The 27,950-nt window shown below is 38.6% G+C and overlaps 1 protein-coding gene and 1 long non-coding RNA gene across 6 annotated transcripts; one reads left to right on the top strand and one right to left on the bottom strand.

Annotated features, from left to right (window-relative positions):
- Positions 1-221: 221 nt before the first annotated feature.
- On the top strand, positions 222-24,127 carry LOC110840761 (transmembrane protein 209). Of its 5 annotated transcripts, none has more exons than XM_087349696.1 (12): positions 587-651; positions 2,350-2,478; positions 6,334-6,509; positions 7,351-7,491; positions 10,435-10,641; positions 12,742-12,867; positions 14,518-14,657; positions 16,472-16,700; positions 17,042-17,139; positions 18,720-18,929; positions 20,880-21,022; positions 22,563-24,127. In XM_087349696.1, the coding sequence occupies exons 1-11, from the start codon at positions 602-604 to the stop codon at positions 21,006-21,008; spliced, it is 1,635 nt and encodes a 544-aa protein (XP_087205822.1). In that variant the 5' UTR covers positions 587-601; the 3' UTR covers positions 21,009-21,022; positions 22,563-24,127. The 5 variants fall into 5 exon arrangements, with proteins under 5 accessions (XP_087205826.1, XP_087205822.1, XP_087205823.1 ...); XM_087349697.1 differs by having other exon boundaries at positions 23,725-24,127; XM_087349700.1 differs by lacking the exons at positions 587-651; positions 22,563-24,127 and adding an exon at positions 222-498 and having other exon boundaries at positions 20,880-22,366.
- Positions 22,108-24,930, bottom strand: LOC147873785 (uncharacterized). Its single transcript, XR_015535344.1, has 2 exons — positions 24,803-24,930; positions 22,108-24,676 (listed from the first exon to the last, which is right to left on the bottom strand). It is a non-coding gene; the product is annotated as an uncharacterized LOC147873785 (long non-coding RNA).
- Positions 24,931-27,950: the final 3,020 nt, after the last annotated feature.

Raw genomic sequence — 27,950 nt, forward strand, 5'->3', positions numbered from 1 at the left:
TAATGTAAGGTAAGGTAACAATGTAGGTAACCATTGTTGTTTATTTGTTGATAAACAGATGACGTTTCCTAGGTAACATAACAATGAAGTTACACTTTTTCGTTTCCAAGGTAACAATAATGCCGAGTAAACAATTGACGTTTCCAAGGTAACATAACAATGTAGTTACATTTTTTCGTTTCAGTTTTTGCCGAATGACACTGACCCGAAAATATAGACGTATTTACGTAAAAAATATTTGCTGAATAAGCTAAGTTTTGAAGTCAAACTTGACTTTACATGCAGTTGCCAAGGTGCTAAGGGTGGTTATTGGAAAAGAAATAGATTTTTGCTGTAAGCTCAAATAGATGCACAAGGATTATACTTTGAGAGAGTATTTTAAATATGGCTGCTTTTGTAGGATTTAAGGTTTTCACGGTAATGAGTCGAAATATGGTTGTGTTCTGGGTTGCGCCATGTAGTCTAGTCTCCATAATCATAATGTGGGAATTGTGGAAGGTGGGTATGACATTTTTGATTGTGAATTTTGAAATGTTGAAAATTTAGGAGATTTAGATTTTTTATGTTTTGTTCTCTGTGACATAGGTAGCTATTTCTTTTTATGTTTGGAATACTTTATTTTAGCATGTTGGTATCATGCGGGCGGGAAAAGTAGGTAGCTATTGTCGTTATTGAATGGTATGAGGAGTGTTTCGCAGTAACATGTTTTATGTAATGCAGTGAAATGAAATGACCTAGTTTATATTACATTATTGTAATTTTGTGATATTTTGTAACGTATAATTGTGGCTTGGGAGTTACTTTGTGAATGCGTTTTCATTCAATGAGGTTAAAATGAGGTTAGTTCCCTTTTGGATATTTTTAAGGTGTTTGCTATATGCAAGTGTGAGCTCTCGTCGCCCTCGGTGGGCTAGATTCACGTGCTCGCCACTGGATCCAAGGTTCGTGGGTTCTAACCCGACCGAGGTCGATGGATTTTTAAGGGTGATAAGAATTCGTAGCACAAACTTGGAATAAAGCCGGTGGTCCCATGTCGTAGATTTACGGCATGAACGAGATGTTTCGTAAGCAAAATGCAGCGGCCATTTTCACTACAAAGACAGTTCAGGATTGAGCAGAAATTGTGCAGAGGCAGTGGGCTTGTCACTCGGTAATAATAAATCCACACTTCAAAGACATAGAAACCTCCCACATGGGAGTAGGCCAAGGCTCGACTTCGGGTTGTTGTGTCATAGTAGAAGAAGTGTGAGCTCTCTGTCTTATTTGGACCAGAGTTATGAGCATTTTAGTGAATCAAACTTGAAATGTCAAAATGCAGTTAGTGGAAACAGAAGGCAACATTTCAAGTATATCACCTTCTAAGGAGAACCATAAAGCTTGCAAGTATTATTGGTTATGCAAATTTTACATCTAAAGTTTGTTGATTTGACGTGGAATGATTCAACTGGCAGGAGCAGAGACAGTGACTTTCTCATTGTATCTCTAATCAGTGCTGTCAGCACCTGCTGGAAAGTCCGACATTTGTTTTGTGAAAGTAGTCTTGGTCACAGTTGAAATTCAAGGAACAAAGTTGCTCTTAATTATTGACTGGGATTATGCTATAAGTAAGTATATTGGAGCCAGCATTCTACCAAACCATCTGTCCATAATGACAGGTGTTTCCATGAAGACCTTCATGTGCTTCTGCGCCCTGAAGTGAATTCGTAGGGAAGTCTCTTTTGGGGAATTCCCGGCTATTCACATTTGTCAAGTTCAAATTGTAGCAAATGCATCAGGCAGTTCTTCTTATATCAGTATTATCACTCACCTTCTACCTTAAAAATGTAGCTGATATATTTATCCAGAATGTTGTAATCATTTAGATGACTACAAGAAATGAGCTTTACCATCATGAGAACATCAAGTTTTGTATAGGCCTTGTAATTTAATGTGAATTTATGAACTTTGCAGATTTCAGTTGAAAATACTGTGAAATAAAATAGTGTTTCTTTATTATTCAACTTCAGTTCTTCCTTCGTGATTGTGGAGAGAGACATATAGTTCATTCCACATTGGTTCACGGACAAAAGTAACAAAATAATAAAAACCAGGTTATTATGTTTGTTCCCTTTTGTGATTGATTTGTTAGGTGGATATATTTTGTCTGTATGGACCATTCTACTGATTTATAGTGAATAGATTAAGTAATGACATTTCTTCCAGATTATGATTGTGAACTGTGACGATGCCTTTAACACCTTGTGATTGTTTCACTGCAAGGAAATAAATAAGTATCTTTTTACATTTCAAAAAGGTTTATTGAATTGAAGTCTCTAAATTCTCACATAAATGTACTACTATCATTTGCAGGTCTGGAAGTGCTCACACTCCCGTTATGGATCGGACTCTTCAGGTGACTCAGGAGATGCACAAAACCAAAAATAGCTTGATGTGGGGAGTTATAAATGGAATTTTGTTGGCTATAGTTTTATATGATGTGTGAGTACATTAGTTTATGCTGTAGTTATGAAACGCTGATGAAGTTTTCACCGAACATTGTGGCTGAGTGGTTAGCACTCCTGCTTTGTATTCGAGAGGTCTCAGGCTCAAATCTCGGCTCAGGTGCCACTATCCTGACTGAGGTCTTTTTGGTTTTCCTAATTCCCTCAAATTAGGCCATGACCACTTCCTTCCACATCCTTTCCAATTCATTATTCACTATCATCCTCTCATTCAACACTGTATAGTCTGAGCTACTGAAATAGCGTCATTAAATAACTGTAAATAAATATGTTTGAAGTTTTCAGCATGGCTAATGCCAGAGCCTGGCTTTGGACATGATCCTTCGCTGTTTCCATCTTCGCTTATCTGTATTTGTTATTTTTGTACTTTGCTGGTAGATTTACATAAAGAACTTGGGAGATAAGGAAACTTTTGTGAACATCTTCAGTAGACTTTGAATATATCCTGAATAATATAGGTTAATATATTTTGAAGATTTGGTGGGGGGGGAGGCCATTCTGGCAAAGGAACATTTAGCAGTGACACTCCGATTTCTGGTGACTGGAGACAACGTTCAGTCTTTGTTACTTATTCAGATATTTATCTCAAGTTATAACAAACATTGTACTCGAGGTGTGCAAGGCTTTGATATACGTAGGGCAGTCAAAAAGTTCCCGGAATTGTGGTATAGCACTGTAATGTTAGGACATATGGCAACGCTTACCTAATCACCTTCAGAATAGGACCCTTGCGCACACACACACTTACACCATCGATCCTGCCATTGTTGGAACCACCGGTGGAAGGCTTCGTTTGGAATCTTCCGGAGTTCGGCTGTCACATTCGACACCTCGCTGGTTGTGCAGCAGTTCCTCGCCGAGAAAAGCATTTCCGTCATCACCCAACCACCATACTCTCCGGATCTCGCTCCGAGTGACGTCTGGCTGTTCCCTACTCGGAAAATGGGCCTCAAGGGGACGCGTTTTGCAACCATGGAGGACATCAAATCGAATGCGACGGCTGAACTCCGGAAGATTCCAAACGAATCCTTCCGCCAGTGCATCCAACTATGGCAGGATCGATGGAGTAAGTGTGTGTGCGCGCAAGGGTCCTAATCTGAAGGTGATTAGGTAAGCGTTGCCATATGTCCTACCATTACAGTGCTATACCACAATTCCTATATGTTACAAAATACATTAAAGGTAAGAAAGAACTGTTCATTGTGCAATGTGTGTTTGTAGGTGGTGACAGCTTCAGTTTAAGATATATAATTTTGTAATGTTATACAGGTATTCATAAGAAAGCTAATGTGGAAAGAGTTTTCACCTTTCAACTTTAATATGCTCATAAGTTGGTATAGTTGCGTCATATTGTGAATATTGTGAATAGACGGACAAGAATAATTAATTAAATAATTTAATATGCTCATCAAGTAGTAGAAAATGTTTTCAGCATACTGGCATCTGTGTTCCGTGCATTACAAAAACTACATTCCACGACTGTAATCTTGAGACTTGCAAGGAATGCGGTAAGTCCGTAGCGTTAAAGGCAGACGCTATCTTTCCTCCTTCTTTTCACCCCACCTCCTCACCCAGCAAGTCTCAAGATTACAGTCGTGGACTGTACTGTTACTCTACCAGTTGTAATGATGACTTGTGCTGTGTTTTATTTCTTAAGACGTGAAACATCAAACTTAAGATATTCATTGCAAGGTACATTTGACAATGAAGAAGGAGGAAGATTTATTCGAGGTTTATGGTAACATAATCAGGATGACTTAACCTCTCTTTGACCACTGTAGAAAATTTCCAGTAAACCACAAGTCAGAGCCCAAAGAATTAAGAGATGTATTTGCCGAGTGCTTTTTGATTAATGGATAAGAAGCATGACAAGAAAAATAAGGTTAACTGTGTTTAATTTACTAAATAAAATGTGTTTATAATTGTGTGTTTTTAATTATGTAGTTATTAATAACAACTACTTGTGTGTTTACTGTAAAGCCTTGGTTAGATCACTGCTCACAAAATATTTATAATTGCGAATTAAAACCAGCTCAGCCTGTGAGTAAGGCTTGAATGGATGCCTTCAATATATATTTTTTTAATTACTTGCTATGCACTGAAAACTTAAGGCCCATGTATCGTCCGTCGTTAAGTGATCTCATTTATGTTTTTTCTTAAAGGATTATTTGTGTTCCGTGTTACAGGCTTCTGGTCATAGAGATGTAAAAGTTCTAAAACAACTTTATTTGACAAGTCCATAGTGATAAATGCAAAGGGAGATACTGGGAAAGGGATGTAGCACAAGTGATCGCAAAACTGACTCACATTTGGTGAATGACAAGTGCATGGAGGTGTTACGCAGTTGTGTGGTGCTCAATATTTGGGTGTTTAATTTTTCTTAGTTGTCAGCTCTGCAGGAAATAATCGTGGTTTGACGAATGACAGACATTTGTACGTATGGTTCTATTCGAACTACCAGGTTTTTGGCAAATTTTTGTTTTGGCATTCGGCAAATAGCACAAGTGTGAAACTTCAAAATATATTTCTGTAGAAGAGACGTTCTTCAGAAGTTGACTGTCGCGTAGCTTTTAAATTTCCCCATATATTATGGTACTCAAACATTAATTGCTGAACTTGCAACTTTTCCCTAGCCTATGGCACATAACCGCCATGGTGGTATAGCGGTCAGAACACTAGCCTTGTAAGCTTGGGGTCCCTGGTTCAATTCCCGGTGGTGCTCAAATTTATAACTTGTGTTGGGCAAGGCCGTGGTCTAGGCATCACGGAGTTTTCCTCCGGGGGCTTCCCCGGTTTCTCCGGGGCATCCCAACAATTACTCCATTCACACACAGAAGAAGGCAATGGCAAACCACTTCTGATCATCTCTGCCAAGAATGTATATATGTATGAGCAGGTCCCTGACAACCTGAAGAGGTTGGAAGGATCCTGTTCATAATATATGGACCTGTCGTAAGACAGAACACTTTTTTTTTTTAAAAAAAAAGAAGAAGAAGGAGAGAGAGAGAGAGAGAGAGAGAGAGAGAGGCACATAAATCCTATCTAAATTCTTACATCATATTCCTAATATTATTCTACCATCTATGCCTTAGTCTCACAATCAGTCTTTGTCTTTCAGATTTTAAAGCTAAAATATGTACATGCATTATCTCTTCCCATGCATGCTACGTGTTGTGTCCATTACATTTTATATGATTTACTCAACCTAGTAATATTTGGTGAGGAGTATAAATTATGAAGCTGTTCATTATGTAGTTTTTTTCTACCCTTCTGTTCATCTTTAGATTGAAATGTCCTCCTCATCACCCCATTCTCAAATACCCTTAGTCTGTGTTCTGCCCTTTGGTTGAAGGTTCAGGTTTACACCCATATAAAGTGGCAGGTAAAATTGTATTTTTTTTATATTACTATATTCTTAGTTTTAGTATTGTGGACTTTCCTGAAATTTATTTATTTGTAGTGTTCTGTCTGACGACAGGTCCATATATTATGAACAGGATCCTTCCAACCTCTTCAGGTTGTCAGGGACCTGCTCATACATATATACATTCTTGGCAGAGATGATCAGAAGTGGTTTGCCATTGCCTTCTTCTGTGTGTGAATGGAGTAATTGTTGGGATGCCACGGAGAAACTGGGGAAGCCCCCGGAGGAAAACTCCGTGATGCCTAGACCACGGCCTTATCCAACACAAGTTATAAATTTGAGCACCACCGGGAATTGAACCCGGGACCCCCAAGCATACAAGGCTAGTGTTCTGACCACTAGACCACCATGGCGGTATTTCCTGAAATGCAAAAAATAAATAATCTCTGCTTTATATTGCTTTTCCAGGATATACACATGCCCGATGTACACAACAACAATGGTTTACTTTGAGTGGCTGGTAGCCGTAGTTCTTATGTTGAATACGTTCTATCATTTCGGTCGTTACTTGCGAAGAACTTTCTGCCTGGATCCTGTTTTTCTCTCTCCAACCCAGAAGAAACTGATGGGTATTTCTGATTCAGGTATAATTATTATTTTAGAAAATAAATATGATTGATTGTAATGAAAAGTTAAATTAACTTTTTCAGTTTTGCCGTTTTTTTGAGGCTAATTCCGTGGAGTAGACTTGTTCCTGGGAAGTCAACAATCGTGTAGCCAAGAAATTTCCAATTTTTTACTGAACCTGAAGATTCATTACTGAGTTCATGCTGTATGCTTCCTCATTTTATTTTCCTTAATTTAATCAGTTTAATAATACGGCAAGACTCGGTTATAATGAGTGCAGCAGGGCTGATTACTTTTGCTCATTACAACTGTTTTGTGCTATATACAGGAATATGAAAGACACACATCAAATTATAACAAATAATTATATGATGTTTAGGACATTTAATAAAAGCTATTTAATGACAAATTTAATTTAAACATTTATCTAGAAAATATTGATGAAAATAACAAATGTAATAAGCATCATTTTAAAATATACAATATTTACATGCGCTAATTATTATCTTGTTTATTTTGAATGTAATGTAAGATGGAAATGTGTTTGATCAATTTTAATTTTATGCCTAAAATAGGTCGATGTTAGCAAGCATTCTCCGATTTTTGTTTCTTATAGTTTTTTATTTAATTTTTATTTGTTGTTAAAAATTTCACCATGTGTTTCTGTGAACACAGTAAAGAACTTGTGGTTTCATACAAGGCAGGACATTTCTTGACCATACGGGTGACTTTTAATTTCTCAGAAGGGTCTCTGCTCCATGGAGTTGGTTATTAAATTTTTCCGTGAGGTATAAAACATAAAAAGTATGTTTATCTGTAATTTCTAAACTGTTTTGTAGTTCATCTCTAAATTTCTAGATCCACATTTCAAGATTACCTCACCGGCAGATGTCTCGAGGTCTAGTGCCTCTCCTCACGTGGACATTTTGTCATCAACACCAATTAATCTGTCTGCTACCAGCTGGAGATCATCATTCTTAATGTCGTCTCCAAATGACGGTGAGTTACTGAAACTGTGCAATGTTATGTGCATCAGCTCATCTGAGTGAATTGGTCTTGTTAACTGTTCGATTCTAAATGGTTCTGACAATGGTGGATTACACTTAAACTTATTCACCATCTTGACTTTTTCCATTGTCCTTGTTTAAACAAGGACCCTTCAGAACCGTTTAGAATTGAATTACATAACTGGTATGGGTAGGCACCTCGCACCTGAAAACAGAAACAGAGCCAGTTTCCGAAACGTCGTTTCTTTTTTTAAACAAGGACAATGGAAACAGTCCAGATAGTGAATAATTTTAAGTATAAATTCTTGTTAATTGAGGGTTGGATTAACTTCTGTGAATTTGAACTTCGGATATTCAAATCGTGACAGTTAATTTAAATAGACCTTTGTTTCTAGAAACGGTTTTAAGTACAACACATTGACGTGTGTGTCACTAACAGGCACAGTCTCTGCAAGCCTTTTCTCAACTTTTTCCTTCATCTGTTTCCCTGAACTGTGTGGTCACTTTCCTCTTTCTTCATAACCCATTTTCTTAACCACATGGTCACTAAAACATTTTTATGTATTTTTCTAACCACCTGGTCACATTACTAGAACTTTTTTCTATGCCTCTTTTCCTAAACCGTGCAGTCACTACCAACTGAATAGCACCTGCTCCTGTGCTCATCATTTCATTTCAATCGCCACTCGTTTGTCTTGCACTTCCAGATCTTCACAAGGGCTTCCATACCTCTCCCCATCACAGATATTTGTGTGCTTCTCCGACATTTATTCATTGACGTTGAATAAGTTATTATCTACAGAATTTAACATTTTGTGCTCATTTGAGTGAATATTAAGTGTCTTAGTGTTTTCAGTTTGCATTCTTTTGCTCAGACTTCTTATTAAATTTTATTTACAGATACTTTCCTCTCTTTTTTCCAGTTTGTGTCCTTGTGTAATATTGTATTATTTAATATTAGGGTGATGGGCAGGATATGTGGCATGCATAGGAGATATTATAAAAGCATACAAATTTTATTTAAAAATCCTAGTGGGAAGGGATAGCTGGGGTTCGATCCCTGACTTCGGCAACGATTTTTCCTCTATCCTCTGCGTCCAGACCGGCTCTGGGACCTACCCAGCCTCCTATCCAATGGGTACCGGGGTTCTTTCCTGGGGGTAAAGCGCGGCTGGGGCTTGATGCTGACCACTCACTCCCATCTAGAGCAGGTGCTATACCTCCACTCCCCCCAAACGATCTACATGGGGTGTAGCAGGACAACTTTACTTTTTTAGTGGTAAGGGACCACTTTTGAGACAGCCACAAAGGTAAGAATAATTAGTGGGGTCAGGGAACACATTTTCCTGGTCCAAAAAACTCCTACAAAAGAGATTGTTAACCTAAAGGAATGTACAGGGCTTGACAGATCATGAATACCAGGTTGCCATGGCACCTAAAAAAATTTTCCTTGCTGCTATTGTTTTTGAGAGTAGCCTAATTATTTTATTTTAGAAATTTTGAGCTCAATAATGTTTGCATTACAGAACTGTTCATCTTGGGCAGTGAACAATCTCGATTCTAAGATCTTTGTTTACTGGTCATATGGGGTCATATGCTTTGTAAATGATTATGGACATTTTGTTTGCAGTGCCATTAGGTGGCGCAGGGTTTGGCTTATGCAGACAATACACATGCATCCTAACACAACAAACTCACAGAGAGTAGACTTGACGAATGATGCTTTGTGGTATTGTGATTTATATGCATGTTTATTTACCATAATCATGTTAGAAATATTTGTTTCTTTGTTGCGGTTTTAATATTTGTAACAGTAACAGCTGGGGGACAAGATAATTCTAAAGAAAGGCATTAACAAACTTCTTTACTGTTCTGTTAAAAAGAAGAAGCAGGCAACTTAAGGTAGAAGGTGAATGTAAATGGGTAAATGAGACAACTGACCCCAAGAGCTATGCTGGCGGTAGCATAGCTACTGGTAGGGCCTCCCTAGCCAGATTGGTCGAGGGGGAGAGGTCAGACTAAGACAGGTACCCTGGTCCTCGAGGTTGGGGGTTGGTCGCAAGGCTAACAACCTTGCACCATAAAAAGGAAGATGTTTCGAAACCTCGATCAAAGCCTCGGACAGACGGACCTAACAGTAGGACCGAATGGAAGAGGAGAATTGAGGAGGCCATGGATCGAATATTTACCGGAGAGCCATAGAAGAAGAAATGAGACAACTTCTGTGCGCCTGACTAGTACTGAGTAATTACAATCACAACTGTGCCTTTATTAAATCATCTACTCTGTCAGCAACTGAACAACCAATTAATTTAGTGTAAAACTCCAAATTCTAACATTCCTGTATGTATAGCAGCCAGTTCCATTATGCCAAGTGACTACCTCTGTTGAGCAGAATCTAGTTACGCAAATACTGTCTGTTATGAGCAAGTATGGGACACTGCTTCTCAATTTGTGTCGCCTCTGTATGTTTGCGAATCACCTACGTTCAGTATTGGATACCAATTTGTGAACAGTCAGTGCAACAAAAATTAAGTGCCTCCTGTTCAGCATGTGTGATTCAGCCAGATACCAACGGACCTAACCATCCTACCTGCCATTCAGTTATGTTGGCCAGATACACGGCTTCCCTGTTACGATCCTGTAATAAAGAGATTGTGCTCCGAGTCAGGGAAATAAAGACAGCCCACCATATATATAATTTTGATTGGAATCTTTCAGGACCTAGCCTATTGTTTAGCATCTAGGACAGCACATGAACCATTCAGTCTCTTTCCCCTTTCCTGAGACCTAAACGTAGTCACCTCTTCGCTGTCCATGAAATTAACTCTGAAGATGGAAATTGCAGTGCTGGTCAAAATGTTGGAAGGATTGAATCAGATGATTCAATTCAAACCTGAAAGCAGATTTTATACGAATTATGTTTGTGTGACAGATATGGTAAGTGCGAACTCCACAATGTCTTCATCATGGATATACTATCAGGGCTTTCCTGGGAGCAGCATCTCTCAAAACAGAAGTCAGCAAACATCTCCAGGCTCTCAGCTGTCACCCGTTTCATCCGTGGACTTTATAGAGAATGAGCGTTCGCTATCGCACTACCTCCAAGATTATGAAAATTTTGAAAGAACTGCTGCTGTTGGTAAGGTTTTTCTGTGGAATATTCTTATGACCCATATTGCAGAATACATTAAAATTATTTTTGAGATTTTGCGTTGCTAGTTTTTGTCTAAGTATGCCTGGTCTGACTTACTGAGCTGCAAATGGTTTTAGCCCAAGATGCGGTATGTGTGATAAATGAACAGAAGCAGTGTAGAGAATCACGAGGCCATAGTAGAAATAATAAGTGAGGCCCCTCGATGAGAAAATTACACGTAAGATATTTTAAGTGACTGTAATTTCTGTAATTTGAATGATTTTAACAACTGACACCCGACTGTTTGAATTGTCCCATTCTTGAAACTGTAAGGCTTTTCAGTCCTGAAACTTAACACAGGTATTCTCCAAAATTGACTACAATTTTTAAAAGAGGCTGTCTGCCTTGGCTAGAACATTAAATGAAGGGGGGAGGGGGTCACAGTTAACACAACCTTTAAAGTACAAGAATTTAAATTTCCTTATACAGGGTACAGCACAGCAGACTGACAGATTTTAAATTGTTGTAACAAGAGTTCATTTATTTGCATTTTATGAACATAAACATAACCACTTTTCAGTGACTTTTTTATGCAATTTATAAGGAAAGAGAAACATATTATAAGCTTGTGGCTGTGTGTGTTTAGCATTCAACTTTTAAGTACTTAGTTGAATTGAGAGTGAACACAATCTATTGGATATCATCGGACCTTCATAAGTCCTAAACGTTAATGACAGTGATGTGGCATCCATGCAGATATCTTAGGTGGGTGCAATGTTAACAGTAATTAATGTTGGTACTTGCAAAGGTCCTTCCATTTTAAAACTTTGCATACAGTGTAGTGCAGTGGTATTCAAACTCTTTTGTTCGCTTCCCCCCCAGATATAATTTCTCTTGAACTTTGTACCCCCAAAGTTGTTGGTGTATAATTCAAGTTATACATAGTATATAATCTACATCTAAAATAAATTAAATAAATTACATTACTGATTATTCAGTGTTTATCATAAAGTAATAATTTTTTTTAAATTTCACGTACCCCCTAAGATGTCTTCGCGTACCCCCAGATATAATTTCTCTTGAACTTTGTACCCCCAAAGTTGTTGGTATATAATTCAAGTTATACATTGTATATAATCTACATCTAAAATAAATTAAATAAATTACATTACTGATTATTCAGTGTTTATCATAAAGTAATAATTTTTTTTAAATTTCACGTACCCCCTAAGATGTCTTCGCGTACCCCCAGATATAATTTCTCTTGAACTTTGTACCCCCAAAGTTGTTGGTATATAATTCAAGTTATACATTGTATATAATCTACATCTAAAATAAATTAAATAAATTACTTTACTGATTATTCAGTGTTTATCATAAAGTAATAATTTTTTTTAAATTTCACGTACCCCCTAAGATGTCTTCGCGTACCCCCAGATATAATTTCTCTTCAACTTTGTACCCCCAAAGTTGTTGGTGTATAATTCAAGTTATACATAGTATATAATCTACATCTAAAATAAATTAAATAAATTAAATTACTGATTATTCAGTGTTTATCATAAAATAATATATAATTTTTAAATTTAACGTACCCCCTAAGATGTCTTCGCGTACCCCCAGTTATAATTTCTCTTCAACTTTGTACCCCCAAAGTTGTTGGTGTATAATTCAAGTTATACATAGTATATAATCTGCATCTAAAATAAATTAAATAAATTACATTACCGATTATTCAGTGTTTATCATAAAATAATATATTTTTTTAAATTTCACGTACCCCCTAAGATGTCTTCGCGTACCCCTGGTTGAATACCACTGGTGTAGTGTATTGAAATATATAAATAAGCATACAAACAAAGTGTTAACACTATAAATGGCACTAGTGTCATTTATAGTGTTAACACTTTGTTTGTTTGCTTATTTTTATATGTCCTTCTATTTGTTTGTAAAATTAAAGAGTACTCTGGTAACTGCAACAAAATATGTTTTTACTTTATGGTAAGGTGTAAACCATTGTAGCTAGGCATGTGAACAAGACATTTTAATTCCATTGTAAAAGTTAATGGGGCTGTCCATTGAAATGGAAGCTGCTTCTTGTTACAGGTCAAAGTGTGGAGCAGCCTTCAAACTTGTTGAGTTCCTTCTGGAGTCATCCAGCCACTCGCACATCAGCAGAAGTGCCACCCACACTGCGTCGCTGCTCCTATCAGCTCGCTCCTCCCACGACAGGTAAGAAAAAAATTCAGGTTAGGAAAGAATATAATTCGGTTGTCAAGAGTGTGAGCCCTGTAGATTTTTTCACTAAATTTAAATGCAGTAAAAACTACATTTTTCTTAGAATGTTTCTTACAAATGGAAGCTTCGAGTTTTGAATTATTAACACGGACTTTTAGGTAGAACTTCCAAAGTACGTTGCTGTTGCACGGATTTATAGTCGTACAAACTTTATGCTGTGTTAGGTAATATAAGTTAGTAATCTGGCAGTTATGTGTTCATGTGGTCATGAGTTCGCTTTATCAGCTTACGTGAAGATGGTCGTGTGATCTGTCACTTCTCATACAGGCTGATTTTTTTTATTTATTGCTTGCAGTTGTAATTGTGTTGCAAGATGTTATCACTATAATTATGGTTTGCTATCAATATTTCATTTTTGGGAATAATGTTCTACTTAAATATGAGCAAATTATTTGTTAAGTTTGTCAGATATAACCTCAAAGTTTACCATTTTTGTAATTATTGACATATCAAATATTATATGCACATTTGTATAGTTCCTCTGCATTGTGAAAGAATTTGTGTCTGGTGTGCAAACAGGATCATTGGACCGAGCTTGTAGAATGATACAGTTCTTCGTGCTAGGTATGTGAATAACATCCTTAGCCCATATTTCACAAGAAGAAAGGATATGTGGTGTTTCTAGCAGGATTCTGCAACAGCTAGTACAGCATAAGTTTGGACGCAGTGCGAGAGCTTTTTGGTGATCGAGTAATTAGCCATGTTCTTTGGCTCCCACATTCCCCAGATTTAGGACCTTGTGACTTTTATTTGTGGGGATATTTAAAAAAAGATACAAACAGATGTATAGATGCTAGAAGTTTGGCCTCACTGTATGACCACTTGGCCGAGGCTGTCTAAGATAAACGTCGTAGACCCTGTACAAATACGTACGCGAAAACTAAACAGCAGTGGTATTTTTTGCGTGCTACTACAGTGTGTTTGGCAGACCACATACAATTTAACTTTTCCTTGATTGGTAAATGTTTACATTTACTTTCACGTGTGTAATTGGATCTGGAGTGGACAACTTGTTTTGGAGGAGGGTTTAACGTAATTTGAGCGTGAAATTTAAAATTATCTGAAATGTTTAAACTGGCCCATAATTTTGCCTACCGCATGAAGCGGAGAAGGAGGAGGAAAAGAATAGATTTTCAGGAATTAGTTAGAATAAAGAGGAATAATTTAAGTCCAGAGAAAGTATATTGATTGTCTTTGTATCATTATTAACCAACATTATGGGCACAGGCTTAAAAATTATATGTAATTATTTATATTTTTATACTAGTTTTAGTAAAGAGATTGAGCTGGGGAATGTAACATGCGTGGGAGGGATGTTAGAGAATGTGAAGGAAAGCGACCTCTGGTAGACTTGACCATATATTCAAGGATCCTGTGTGTCTCAGGGAATATTAAAAGAATGTAGGAAGCAGTTGTTGAAGTGGGATCAGTAGTGTAAGAGCTGTCATTTGGGTCTTTCGGTATTTGCTGCGAAATTGTTACTAGAGCTGTGTTAAACGTTAATGAACAGGTTTACAAGATCCAAAAGTTTTTGAGTGCAAAAGCTGGTTCATATTTTCCGTATCATTTTTTAATTCTGTGCAGTGCCTGCGGTGGGGAGTTCTGGAAGTCAGGCAGACGACACAGGCTCGCCCTCTTCCTCGCTTTATCAGAGTCAAGATGTCTGGCGGCGTGTGCGAGTAAATCCTAACGTTCTCACACAGTGGAATGCTAATTTGAGAATGGTATGGTTAGTGACTGTGGAAGACATTTGTATCCAGTTTCATTATTTGTTTTTGTATTATATCATTTGTAATGATACGTTCCAGCTGAATAAGTCTGGTTGGTTGTGAATGTTGAACTGAAAGGAATGTGGAGGTAAGATAATATCACAGGATATGTAAGACTTGAGGTTCTCACAGCGGTGAGTATGAAGATATCCGTCTTCTGGGTTATTGCGCTGTGTAGTCTGGTCGATGTTTACCAACGTTTCGGAGGTCATACTGCCTCCATCATGACCTCCGAAACGTTGGTTAACATCGACCAGACTACACAGCGCAACAACCCAGAAGACAGAAATCTTCATCGCCCTGATGACGGAGGCAGTATGACCTCTGAAACGTTGGTTAACATCGACCAGCCTACACAGCGCAATAACCCAGAAGACGGATATCTTCGTCACAGGATATGTCGCATGATACACAGAAACTTTATTCGAGGTAGCGAACACCATTAAATTGTGTTGTGTAAAAGAAAGATCTGTGGTTAATTAGAACAGACCAAACAGATTTGTACAGCTTTAATGTGTCTGACTTTCTGTAAGGTGCTTGTTGGAAGTGGGTGAAGAATCAGTCGTGGAAATACTTTTTACTTATTTATATCCTGTCTGCTTGCCATTTTGCTGAAGATAAGAATTTTTCTAGTTTTTTGTGGGCACAGATCTTTTCTTGGAACTACTTCTGTGGAATCCTCAAACTGAGAATACAGTAATTTCCACCAGACAGATAACACATGGGTGGAAGTTTCAGACCTTATACGAGGTGCGATCGGAAAGTTTCTAGACTGCACCTATAAAAACCCGTACACTTATCTCAGGTATTAAATTCATCCATCACCCTCGAAGTAGTTCCCCTGGGAGTGAACACAACGCTCCCAGCGCCGCTGCCAAGCCTGGAAGCATCCCTGGAAATCTTTCTTTGTCAGCCTGTCAAGCACCATCTGCGATTCTGCCTGAATCTCTTCTATCGTCTCAAATCTCCTTTCCTTTAGCTGAATTTTCATCTTTGGGAAGAGGAAGAAGTCACACGGCGAATAAGGAGGGTGCGGGATGACGGCCATGGTGTTTGAGGCCAAAAACTGCCGAACTTTGAGGGCGGTGTGCGCTGGCGCGTTGTCATGATGCGTCGCATGTGGAGTTCTTCCTTTAGAATCAGCTGACAGGTCCCATAGCCTATCCCAACAATGTCGCACAAGTCGTTGATGGTACGACGTCCATCTTCGTGAATGGCCTGCCGAATCTTCGTAACATTTTCGGGCGTTGTGCTCGAAGATGGTCGTCCAGAACGCTCGTCATCATCATCGACAGAGGTTCGGCCATTTTTAAAACGTGAATGCCACACAAAAGTTTGTGCACGACCCATTGCGGACTCCCCAAATGCTTGCTTTAGCATTTCATAGGTTTCCGTAGCCGTTTTGGCGAGTCTTTGGCAAAATTTGATGCACACGCCATTCCGAAATCGCAGGAGGGTCGGTGTAATGCACTACCAAAACTCCCGTAACTAAGAAACAAATGCTAATTCGATGATGCCGGCTGGCACACTGATCCACTATGAATGTAGGGCGCACCCCCTAAAGGCAGAAGCTCGTACTACATCCGGTTCGCCCGCTATTTATACAGTCTGGAAACTTTCCGATCGCACCTCGTATTGGTATTAATGTTGATTAAAGTGCTTATAGAACATTCTTAGGAGCAGGCAAAGAAAATACAGATTAAAATATGTTAAATGTTGATGTTGTAAAGAAACTAGTCACATTTACACTTAGATTTCTTCTGAAACAGTGGATATCCAAGACTATCTTGTTTCGACTGGTGAAGGAAATCGAAGCCGTGGATGAAGCGTTGCAATGCCACGGTCTGGCAGATGTTCGAGTAGGTTCAGTTGGCCTAGAGCGCCTTAAGAAGACAGCACAGATTCTTCAGGTGGCACAGAATATACCTACTCTGATTAGTCTTATTCCTTTCTTGGAGCTCACATCAAATCAAGAATATCTTGTGACACGAATCAAAGGTATGTTCATAATTTTTCCTTCGTTGTGAAAAGTTGAAACAAAAGTTCTTGTGGCTGATTGCTGTCATTATGGTTTTATTGTCGCTGCAAAGCTTACAGTAACTGTAGTCTCTGTGATGATGTTCCTTGGTTCTACGACCCATTTGTGGGTTTTTGCCGCCTCTTATTCGGAGGTTTCCTAGTCTTTGAAGTGTGCAGTTACACAGCTGAGTCTTGGAGCCATTACAAGAAGCAAGTGTGTAAATCGAAATTAACGAGTAACAGCAGCTTTGTTTAGGCCCACAGTTCAGATAGAAAAGCAAGTACCTGAAACACTATTTCTTATTTTTATTGTTTTCTAGAGCTGGCAAAAGGTGGATGTATGAGCGAATTTCGGTGGAATAGTGGCGGAAGCCTTCACAATAAGGACTGGGAAGAACATTTGCCTACAGATGCAGCTGTAAGTACTGTTCCTACGTACACAGTCTGGCTTTATGGCTCAACATCACAATACTTTTTAGGGTCTCCAGATAATATCCGTATGCCATTCTAGTCATGTCTATCATAATTGCTAGCCTTTTTATGATATAACCAAGTAGCTATTTCCATAGAAAGCTGATAGTTGCCCAGTTGGTCAAGACATTTCCATCTTTTATGGAATCTTGGGGGTGACCAGGGTTTGATCTCCAACAGGGGCAAAGGATTTTTCCTCTAGCCTCTGTGTCCAGACTGGCTCAGGGGCACACCCAGCCCCTTATCCAGTGGGTCCAGGGGTGGCTGGAACGTGAACCTGGCCACTCGCCCCCATCTAGTGTCGAGGTTAAGAATGATTAGGAGCTATACCGCCTCTCCCCTAAACTACCTACATGGCGTGTAGTAGAATGACTTTACTTTTTTTTAAAGTTTCTCTGAACTTCTCCTTTAAAATCTTTACTGTTCATCAGAAAAAGAAGTTATCGTTTTGTATATTTTTATAGTTTCATAAGTACAAGATCCAAAGTAAGCTGTGTGGTAATGCTCAGGTCTTATGGCCATGAAAAATTGTCGATTATAGTCGATGCTGTAAGTAGTTCTTTTGTTTGAAGTTTATTTTTTATCTGAGGTGGTTATTAAATACAGCTGTCATTTGTGTGCGTGACTCAAGCAGAATCAAACAGAAAAGTGACTGAACTGTCTTCTGTTCTCATATCTTTGACTGTTACAATGAATATTACTTTTTCACTGAAAACTAAATTTATGACTTCAAGTGAAGAGGTGGCCATGTTTGACGGTGTGTTTAAAGAGCTGTGGTTTGTGTCCAAGAATGATATCGGGTATCTTTGATGAATATTTCAGTCTGTAGAAAATTTTTCAGTTGCTGTGAGCTATGTCCCAGCTTGCTTTTCTCTCTAACCCTTCCAGGGTCTCCATCCTTTTCTTCTCTTTTCATCCTGTTTTGCTGTTTCTTTCCTTTCTGTCATCTTAGGAATTTAGGGACAAGAAAATGAGGGATATGAATAATTATGAATACTTCATCCTTTTCTTTTAATTGCAAACACCACATTGCTCACACACTAAACATAATATATATGTCAAAATCTCAGTTTTATTGGACACATTTTCTCCGTTATATCCAATAACTTGTTCCTGTCATTGAGTAACTGGACAGCATTTTGTCTGAATTTGATATTATCCACACATTGAGAAGCCCATATCAGTTTTTAGTTTTTTTAATATTATCCGCACACCAATATTTTAACAAAGCATAACAATTTGATTCTCAATACTGTCGCTGATATTCCTGTTATTTTTGATGCCTTCTACCCTGTTCATAATTGACATGCACTCACTTCTACCATTATGTCTTTATTATAATGTTGGTGGAGGCAACGATCAGCGTACTTATCGTATTTTGACACTTTCACGCAGCGCGATTACATTTTTATTGTAAAGAGAGGCTTGTACACACTCTTATATACTTACGTTATTACTTATGTCTCGCACGTCTTTTATTGTGTTACTCAACTTTGCAATGCTGTGATTTTTTTTTATAATTTTCAGGTTGTAATGCACCTTTTTGCAACATATTTAGACTCTCAGCTACCTCCATTGCCTCATAATCCAGATGGCCGCCCATTCACATCTCAGCACTTTGCAAAAACTCCAGACAAGCCTCCGCAGGGAAAGAACACACTTGCTATTTACCAAGTTCAGATGAATCCGCCCCACTATGTCCTTCTGGAGGGTGAGGAAACATTGGAAGTTCCAAAGGTATAGTAGAGCAATTTGTGGCAGTAAAAATTATACAGACAGTAAGCCATATTACTGTAATATTACAGCATTGACTTAAAATTCCATCCAGTTTTATGGATATTAGCCTTTATTGCATGGGAATAGGACATTTAAATGTCCATATACAGTGTGTCCACAAAGTCCCTTTGGGGTTTTGAAAAATTGTGGCGCACAAACAAATTGAGCTAACCACATGCGGTTTGCGGCAGATTACAGTGAAACTGTGGAAGTTTTTTTACTGACCTCAGTAGACCTTGATGTGGGCTCCCTTGGTAGCACGGAGAACGTCCAGACGATATTCGAGCTCTTGCCATGTTCTGTGGAGTGAGTCCGCTGGAATAGCCGAGATCGCATTCCTGATGCGGGTCTTCAGGTCATCAAGTCCGTTAACTGGTGTTCGGAACACATTGCTCTTGACATAACCCCACAGCAAAAAATCCAGTGGTGTTAAGTCTGGTGAACGTGGAGGCCAAGCCATTGGACCGTGTCTGCCGATCCATCTTCCTGGAAATGTCCTGTCTAGGTACGCGCGTACCTGCAGACCCCAATGAGGTGGAGCACCATCTTCCAGAGTTCCACTGTAATCTGCTGCAAACCGCATGTGGTTAGCTCAATTTGTTTGCGCACCACAATTTTTCAAAACCCCGAAGGGACTTTGTGGACACACTGTACATCTTTGCCAATTAGACTATAATTTTATTTTTAAAGGTTTAGTTGTGTGCTGCTGCGGTGCATGGTCATAATAGATCGTGCGTAAACGTGACACAAATATTTATAGGACATAAATTATGTGGTATAATATAGATAACTGTAATTTTATTGTAGAATAATGTTTACATATTACTTTTTAGTATTACACTTTTTTTTAACAACAGAGTCTTTTGATCTTTGAGAATTTTTAATTTTCAGTATGGATTGTATAAAAAATTCTGTTCGTATCAATAATTTTTAGAATAGAGAATGACACTGACTATATTGATCATACTGATCATCAATGGAGTACTGTTCAAGACTGTATTCTTGAAACTTGCAAGGAATGAAGGAAGTCCGAAGCGTTAAAGGCTACTGCGTAGCAGACGCTATCTTTCATCCTTCTTCACCCCACTTCCTCACCCTGCAAGTCTCAAGATTACAGTCGTGAACAATAGGTTTTTAAAGTGAAGCTATTTGTTGGGTGCAAGATGTATCCTGAATGTCACCGAATATAATGGCCTTCTAAAAGCTGTTAGTGGGAAAAAGGTCTGGTCCATGTACTGTGGTTCCAAAAACAATTTTTTTTAAATTTAGTCCCATTTTCAGATTAAATTCTGCAATAATTTTTGAAAAGATTAGGAACCTGTTGGTTTGACAGTTGCCTGTAATTAATTTTTCTGCGTTACTATGATTATGCTTTTTAGCTTTTTGTATTTAACTTTATACAGTGATTTGTACGTAGACAGTATTTTCATTTGTATATTGTGAAGCTTTCACTGCAGCTGTCATCAATAAGATCTCCTCTCGGGCCATCAGCGGTGTCAGATGAGTAAGACTTGCTGACGTTTCGAGGACCACCTCTGTCCTCATCCTCAGGTCTACTCATACTGTATGTTCTAAGAGACCCACATATATACCTGCTTTTCGCTCGTGAATGGATCTGAGCACGAGCCAATGGAGGGGCTGGTGGGCAGAGTCAGTTGCTTTGCTTCACTTGCGCCTGACTTTTGATTGGCGAATCTCTGAATTGTTTGATTATGCTGATCACTGGATCCCAGGAACGAACAAACGCAAAGCCTCTTTCTCTGTTAAAATTTATGGGGTGAAGCCTGATGTCATTAGCCTCTTTTGGGTTATAGGGAAAGTATCCTGACATGTATGTTAATGATCAGTACAGAGCTGTGAGACGAATGATGTGTGACTGTTTACTAAGCGACGAACATTTTCTTCCAACAGGGTCGTAACAATTTGTTCCACACCCTGTTGCTGTTCCTTCATATAGTTAACACAAAGGAGCATGGGATGTTGGGCCGAGTGAACTTGGGCCCCTCTGGTGTCAATTTGCTCTGGGTGTTACAAACATGAATATTTCATTTGCGGCAAGTATTCTGTTGTTATTTAGCAATTCTTTATCATAAAAAACATGTTTTATGCCATCCAAAGTAATTTTGATTTTACGGTACAAAGATGTACTGAAACTAGAGCCGTGTATATTGTTAGCTTTCAACGTACACTGTTTGTCTGTGTACATAATTTTTACTTATGTATAAGCTTTAGCAGTTCATTTTTACTGATATGTTCTTGTGTTCCAGCTGTGGTAACATTTAGGTACTCTTTTTAAAGGAACTCTGCTCATTGCATAATGTTGGGTTTGCGCAGTTATAATTGATGTAGGATCGGTATTGAAGGTTTTCACGGTGATCGAAGAAGCGTTTACCAGTTTGAAATATGTTGTCAAATTGACTTGTATAAATTCTTATTATACTCTTTGGTGTGAATATTGTGCAGTATCTCTTCATTTCTAGTTGTGTCTTCATGGTGGGCACATAAAGATCAAGGGAGGTGTTATTGTAGCTGTGGATTTCAGATTTCAAATGCTTCTTCAATAACCAGAAAGTGTAGAGTAGCACAAAGTTTTTGGATAGCAAGGATGGTATTTCCGATGAAAGTTTCCTCATTTTATGTTAAGAGCAGCAACCATTTGTAATAAATCATTCCTAGTTTACATATAGTTCGCAAACAAACTTAATGGATGAAGATTTCCGTCTTCTGGGTTGTTGCGCTGTGTAGTCTGGTCGATGTTAACCAACGTTTCAGAGGTCATACTGCCTCCATCATCAGGGCGATGAAGATTTCTGTCTTCTGGGTTGTTGCGCTGTGTAGTCTGGTCGATATTCATCGCCCTGATGACGGAGGCAGTATGACCTCTGAAACGATGGTAAACATCGATCAGACTACACAGCGCAACAACCCAGAAGAGAGAAATCTTCATCGCCCTGATGACGGAGGCAGTATGACCTCTGAAATGTTGGTTAATAACGACCAGACTACACAGCGCAATAACCCAGAAGATGGAAATCTTCATACTCACCGCTGTGAGAACCTCAAGTCTTACAAAATTAATGGATGTTTTAGGTATCGGTATTTTGATAATATATTATAATTACATGACACAAATATAATATATGCTTTCAGACTTCAATTTAATACACAGTTCCCTAAAATTCACTATTGGAAAAAGACAAATTAAATTATTTACATTTGACTATTATGAACAAAGAAAAAAATTGGAATTTGTTATATGTGTAGAAGACCAACAACCAACTGTCATATTCATCATGATTCATGTCATCTGTTTGAACATAAGACAACTGGCATAAAATACTTGGTCAGTAGAATGGAAAATCCCTGTAAACAAAATAAAAACGAATCAGTAAAAATAATGCCAATGAATAATATTCCTTCATTGTTATCAACAAAATGCCCTGTAAAAAATCTCGATACAGAAAGACTTTATAATTCACAACCTAAAAAATGGGCTACCCATGTGTATAATACGAGGCGCGTCCTCAAAGTAAGTTTCCCTGGGGCCGTTTACAGAAACAAAACACAATTTCATTGAAATATTTATTGCAACAGATACAGCAAGTGTCCAGCTATTTTTCAACATATTCGCCACCGGATTTGAGACATTGGTCATACCGTGGGACCAACTTTTGAATACCTGTGTCGTAGAAGTCTGCCGCCTGGGATTGGAACCACTGTGTGACAACCATCTCCGCCTCTCTGTCATTCTCAAAACGCTGACGCTGACCGGACAGGAATTTCTTGAGGTGTAGGAAAAGATGGAAATCACTGGGAGCGAGGTCCGGGCTGTAGGGTGGATGATTAAACACCTCCCAGCTGAACTCCTGCAGGAGACTTGCTGTCCGTCGAGCCGTGTGCGGCCTAGCGTTATCACTGACCGCACTTCACAGTCGGCGGGAGCTGGAATAAGAACCTCCATCTTCAACAGCTGCAACGATGCTACTGTGAGAACGCGGGAAGTACCGTTAGTGCATGCGCCATGCTACGTCATTGCTCTATCACGTACGTACAGTCGCTTCGCGCAATATAAGGTTTGCTAGCTGTGGGACGAGTGGGAAACTTACTTTGAGGACGCGCCTCGTAATAATAATTCAATTCAATTCATTTATTAGAGTGCTTGGCAACAGCCAAGCACTAACAATAAATACATAAACAAAATCAACAAAAAAAGGTATTCAAATAAACAAAGCCCATTCAGATTACACCATCCCCATTTGTTCCTTGGCAGCATCACAAGAGCTACTTTGGACAGCCGATCATATGTGAGTACCTCTTCTTACATTGTAGCTAAATACCCCATACAGAATTCATACTAAAGATAGCAATCATTCAAATCCATTATATCAAGAATCTTTCAATTTCCAGTGACATTCTTATCTTGGTATGCTTTTTACACATATAAGATTTCTCACATGTTCTTATAATTTTCGAAATGATTAATTCTACTTCATAATGCGGAACTAAAATAACAATTGCAATATTTGACATTCTTTTAAAAAAATTATATTTTAGGAATAAAGTCATGTTTTCAAAATGTTAGAAATATCTCATATGTTACAGTCACACTCTCTGGTCCCATCTGTAGTCTACTTTCTACATCAAAATTTTAGGTACAACCCTTAGCTCTTTTCATGTTTCGTAAGTACAAGATTGCAAAACTTCTATTACAGTTTTGTTTAAAATTCAAAGTACACTCGTACATTATATGTTCCAGACATGCCCTGTCAACCATGAACTAAATATGTCTGAAATGATGGTCTGCAAAAAAGTTCCATAATAGACCCCTCTACTCAACTCCAATTTCTTATGAACAGTGATTGAGTTACATCTTTATAAACATCAGCTAATTATGTATGTACAAGTACCAATGTCAACAAGGATCTTTGTGATTAAGAACTTGTCAAATTTCTATTTACGCAGTTTGTTGAAATACTTAATTTTTAATAATTCCTGGTCAGTGTTAAAAATGTTTAATTATTTAAACTGTTTTTGATGTAATATTAACATTCACATAGTTTTGTAAGTCAGTAGATTTGTAAACTTAGATCCACCTGGCGATCCATCTCGGATCAAAATGTGTTCTGAAATAAACCAATGAATGGGTAAAACCAAATAAATAGTTGTGGGGACGGATTTGATGAAAAAATGCAACAGGATGCCTTTAATTAAGATTAATAATAATAATAATAATAGTCCATGGCGTATCAGCTCTCTGAGAGCCAAAGCCGACTAGCTGGCTGCTGGCCTTAAGGTTATGTATGATTATTTGGGATATTTCTTTTCCATATTATTTCTTAATAATTGATAGAATTTAGAACTATTATATATTTGGAGCTGGCAGCAGTGGCCACGTGGTCTGAGGCATGGACTTCGTGCGCCTGGCCACTGGGACCGTGGGTTCGAGTCCCACTCAAGGCATGGATGTTTGTCCACGTCCTTTCTCTTCCAGTCTGATGGATAAAGACTGGCCACGGAAGGCAAGGCGAAACCACCGTGGTACCTTCGCAAGAAACAATCCCGTAATGGGGTTGCCAACCAATCCTAGGATTGTTAACCAAAAAAATTGGAAGAACGCTGCCTTTCCGGCTGTAGCGTCGTGTAGAAGTTTCCAACTTTTCTGAGGTCTTTGCTGCCTCCAGGGCGATGATACAGGTAGGCAAAGACCACTGAAACATTTATAAACTTATGCAAAACCACATGGTGCTACAACCCAGAGGACAGCCATCTAAGTGAAAGGTTGAACTGGTGCCTCCAGTTTATGGAACAGCTCTTTCAGCAGGCTTGAAACATACCTGGAACACTGTTCACAACACTCAGATCCTTTTCAAATTTACAAATTCAAGTGATTTACATTCGAATTACGTGGCCAATGAGAACGAGGCTTGAGATGAAATTGGTCAAGCCTTTGCGACATCTTTACACGGCTTAGTCGAGTTACTTGAGGGAAGTACAGGCAAATCATGAGAGATGTCGCTAGACGCGAAGATTTTATGTGCTGTCTAGGCACAGTTTGGCTTTCAGAGTTATCATTAACCAAAGTGACTGATTGAAATGCGTTTAGACCCTTTGTCTCTCATTAGGATTGTGTTTACACTGATTTTTGTAATGTGTATTTCTTTGTGATGATCCTGAATAGCGGTTGTGTGCAGATAGACACGGAATTAAGGGTTATGTTGGTACTTTCCTTTCATCCCTGCCGCCACAAACAGAAACTAAAGAAAAGGTAAATTTCATTTCAATAATGTTTTAATATGCCATTACGTTTTTTCGGTTCAGTTGCAAGCCACAACATTTAGCTTCAGTATGCAGTCATATTTGACTGCCGTCATTGCGGTAAGTGGGAGTGATTACTTAAAGGCGGACCTGGAGATAACCCTCCGTTCATATAGTTTCATGTGCATATGTTTTCGTTTCCGATTCTCAAAGCTTAAAAAAGTTCTTCAACATGGAAGTGTGTGGAAGAAGTCTGTGTCGTTCTCCCTTGTCTTTGGGTGGAAAATTCCAGCAACATACATCGCTGTAGTCGGCAAATATGGCAGCTCGACGTAATGTAAGTTAATTGCATGTTAATTCATTCTTTAATAATTGGTGCATAATTAATTATGGTAGTTATTCATTGATTCATTTTATACTTATTCACATACGAGATTTATTCATCTTGTGATTCTGCGTTACTATTAAGAACTTAGGTGATGTCAAAAATGTCTCACAACTCGATAATTTGGGAACGGATTTCGAGATATATTTTTTTTGCAGTTGTCTGAGCTCAAGAAAATCAATGCAATGGTTAGGTTACAATGATTATTGCTTATGTAAATAGTGAAATTCCATCTGAATACATATTTTGCGACAAAAAATTGAATAATCTACGTGTTAAGAGGCTGGGTAAATGGACATTTCACACGTCTGAACATTCTGTTATTAGCACGTGGAGCTGCGCGGCGACACGTGCCCTTGTATCGCTTACTTCGGGTTGCAGCAGTTTAGGTGTAAGAAGGTTATACGTGGCGTACTGACAAATCCACTCATCTGTTCTGTTTGGTCAAATCAGGAGGGCAACTGCTGCGAAGTGTTAACTGCTTGGGACTTTTACGAAGCTTGTTAATAGTGCTGTAGTTTTCTAATTGAACTTTGTAGATGATGTATGAGATTAGTTTACAAGAGTTTCGCGTTTTCGCAAGTTCGTTACGGATTTCAAGGACGGCAAAGTTGTCTTTTGCCACAGTTCCGAGAGGGAAAAACCTTATGGATTCTGACGACCCGAGATACGTGTGTTAGGGACATTGTGTAAACGTTTGTATTGTGACATTCTATACAAAATTGTAGTTTTGAAAGTGGTTTGAGTCTTAATGTTGGCCAACCTGCTTTTATATATTTTACGCGCAGAACAGTTGGCATTCATTTTGGTTATAAATAGTTTCAAAGAACTTGGAGTTCTGCTAGACTCTAGGCTGATTGGTTATACAACTTGCCGGGTTCATATGTCACTGTTTACTAAGGAGAAGCTCATTGCTGATATCGGGTTAGTCGACTGTTTACCGGAGCACTATGGGCTGTTCCTTGTCAAGAGCGAAGCGCACTGCCTGTAGTGTTTGCTTTGCTCTGCGCTGGATAGCAGTGCGCCTGCGCAGACGACTGAGGAATATAACAGAAGCTAGCGAATTACCACGCACGGTTCCCAAAGTCCCTTAATAACATTACATTGTCGACTGTTTTAGAAACGGACACATTTATAAATATTGCCCGATCTGGGGAGGATGTGAGGTTATAACTAGACCAGTTAGCTTAGGACAGAGTATAGTTGTGGCCTCTTGTAAACTAATAATTATTACAACGCGCGTGAAAAGTGTTTTGGGTTCGGTTCAGGCGATGAACATTTCAAATTCTCGCTTCAGATACGTTGTTTACAATGGGTTAGTTGCATTATGTTTCAACATGCAAAGTCTGAGCATTCACAACTTTGAAATACACAACGCTGGTGGTTTTAAGTATTTCCGAACAACCGGCAGGGGGTGGTCCTCCACCTTGCAGTTTGGACGAGAGCATATCACCTCGACTGAGTGACTATCAAACACGTAATCCTCTACGTGATAAATTCCTTATTAATTCTGCTTTAGTGGCTAAGCCACATGCCAAGTCCCGTTCCAGTCATGTATGAATCCTTCAAATAAACGTCATTCCTCGGTACATTGCAGTCGGAGCGGAGAGCAGGTTCTGCGAGTGAACGAGGCATGCTATAGAGTCGCTGAACTCTGGGGACTGGTTTGGAGCGCCTCAAGCGGCGTTCTAGGAATGTAATTATGATACAGACTCGTAAGCACTTTGCTTTACCGGAACAATATTGTATTTATTTTCTTAGGTATAGATTTACTCAGATTTTGGTTATCGCTCGTTCATTTCAAGGTCATTAAAATCGTGCTTGGAATACGAACGTTACTTCGCCAAATTATGTTTCGTGTTTTGGTAACAGGGGAACTTGGAATTGGTTGGTGGTGCATACGGCATGTCTGGGACAGTAACACGTCATTTGACCTAACAAAAACTTAGGGTTCTAGACTGAAACAAGGTATTTATCGCTAGACGGAATTTGCAAGTGTTTTTTTAGAAATACCTTAATCGTAACGAGTCCGAATGGACAAATTACTGCAGTCGTAGCGTCAGATATGTTTGTGGTAATTCTGGTGGTATATACGATTATTTATTTTATTCATGGAAAATTTAACAACGCTGTCGGTAGCTCGGATTATACGACGTCGAATGAATGCCACACTCGAAAAGACGTACAAGGAAGCGGTCGAGGCCTGTTTAAAGGAATATCTGGATTATAAAAAACTTTTAAACCTCTGTAAAAGAATTGGAAAGTTTATTTCGATAGTGAAAACAGTTTTAAAAATGGAAATGTTCATATACTGCACATAAAATTCATATTAAAATCCTTTT

The sequence above is a fragment of the Zootermopsis nevadensis genome, unplaced genomic scaffold (assembly GCF_977971745.1).
Source record: "Zootermopsis nevadensis isolate Lab colony 2312 unplaced genomic scaffold, Znev_1.0 Znev_ptg000016l, whole genome shotgun sequence".
In the NCBI taxonomy this organism is placed as follows: Eukaryota; Metazoa; Arthropoda; class Insecta; order Blattodea; family Termopsidae; genus Zootermopsis; species Zootermopsis nevadensis.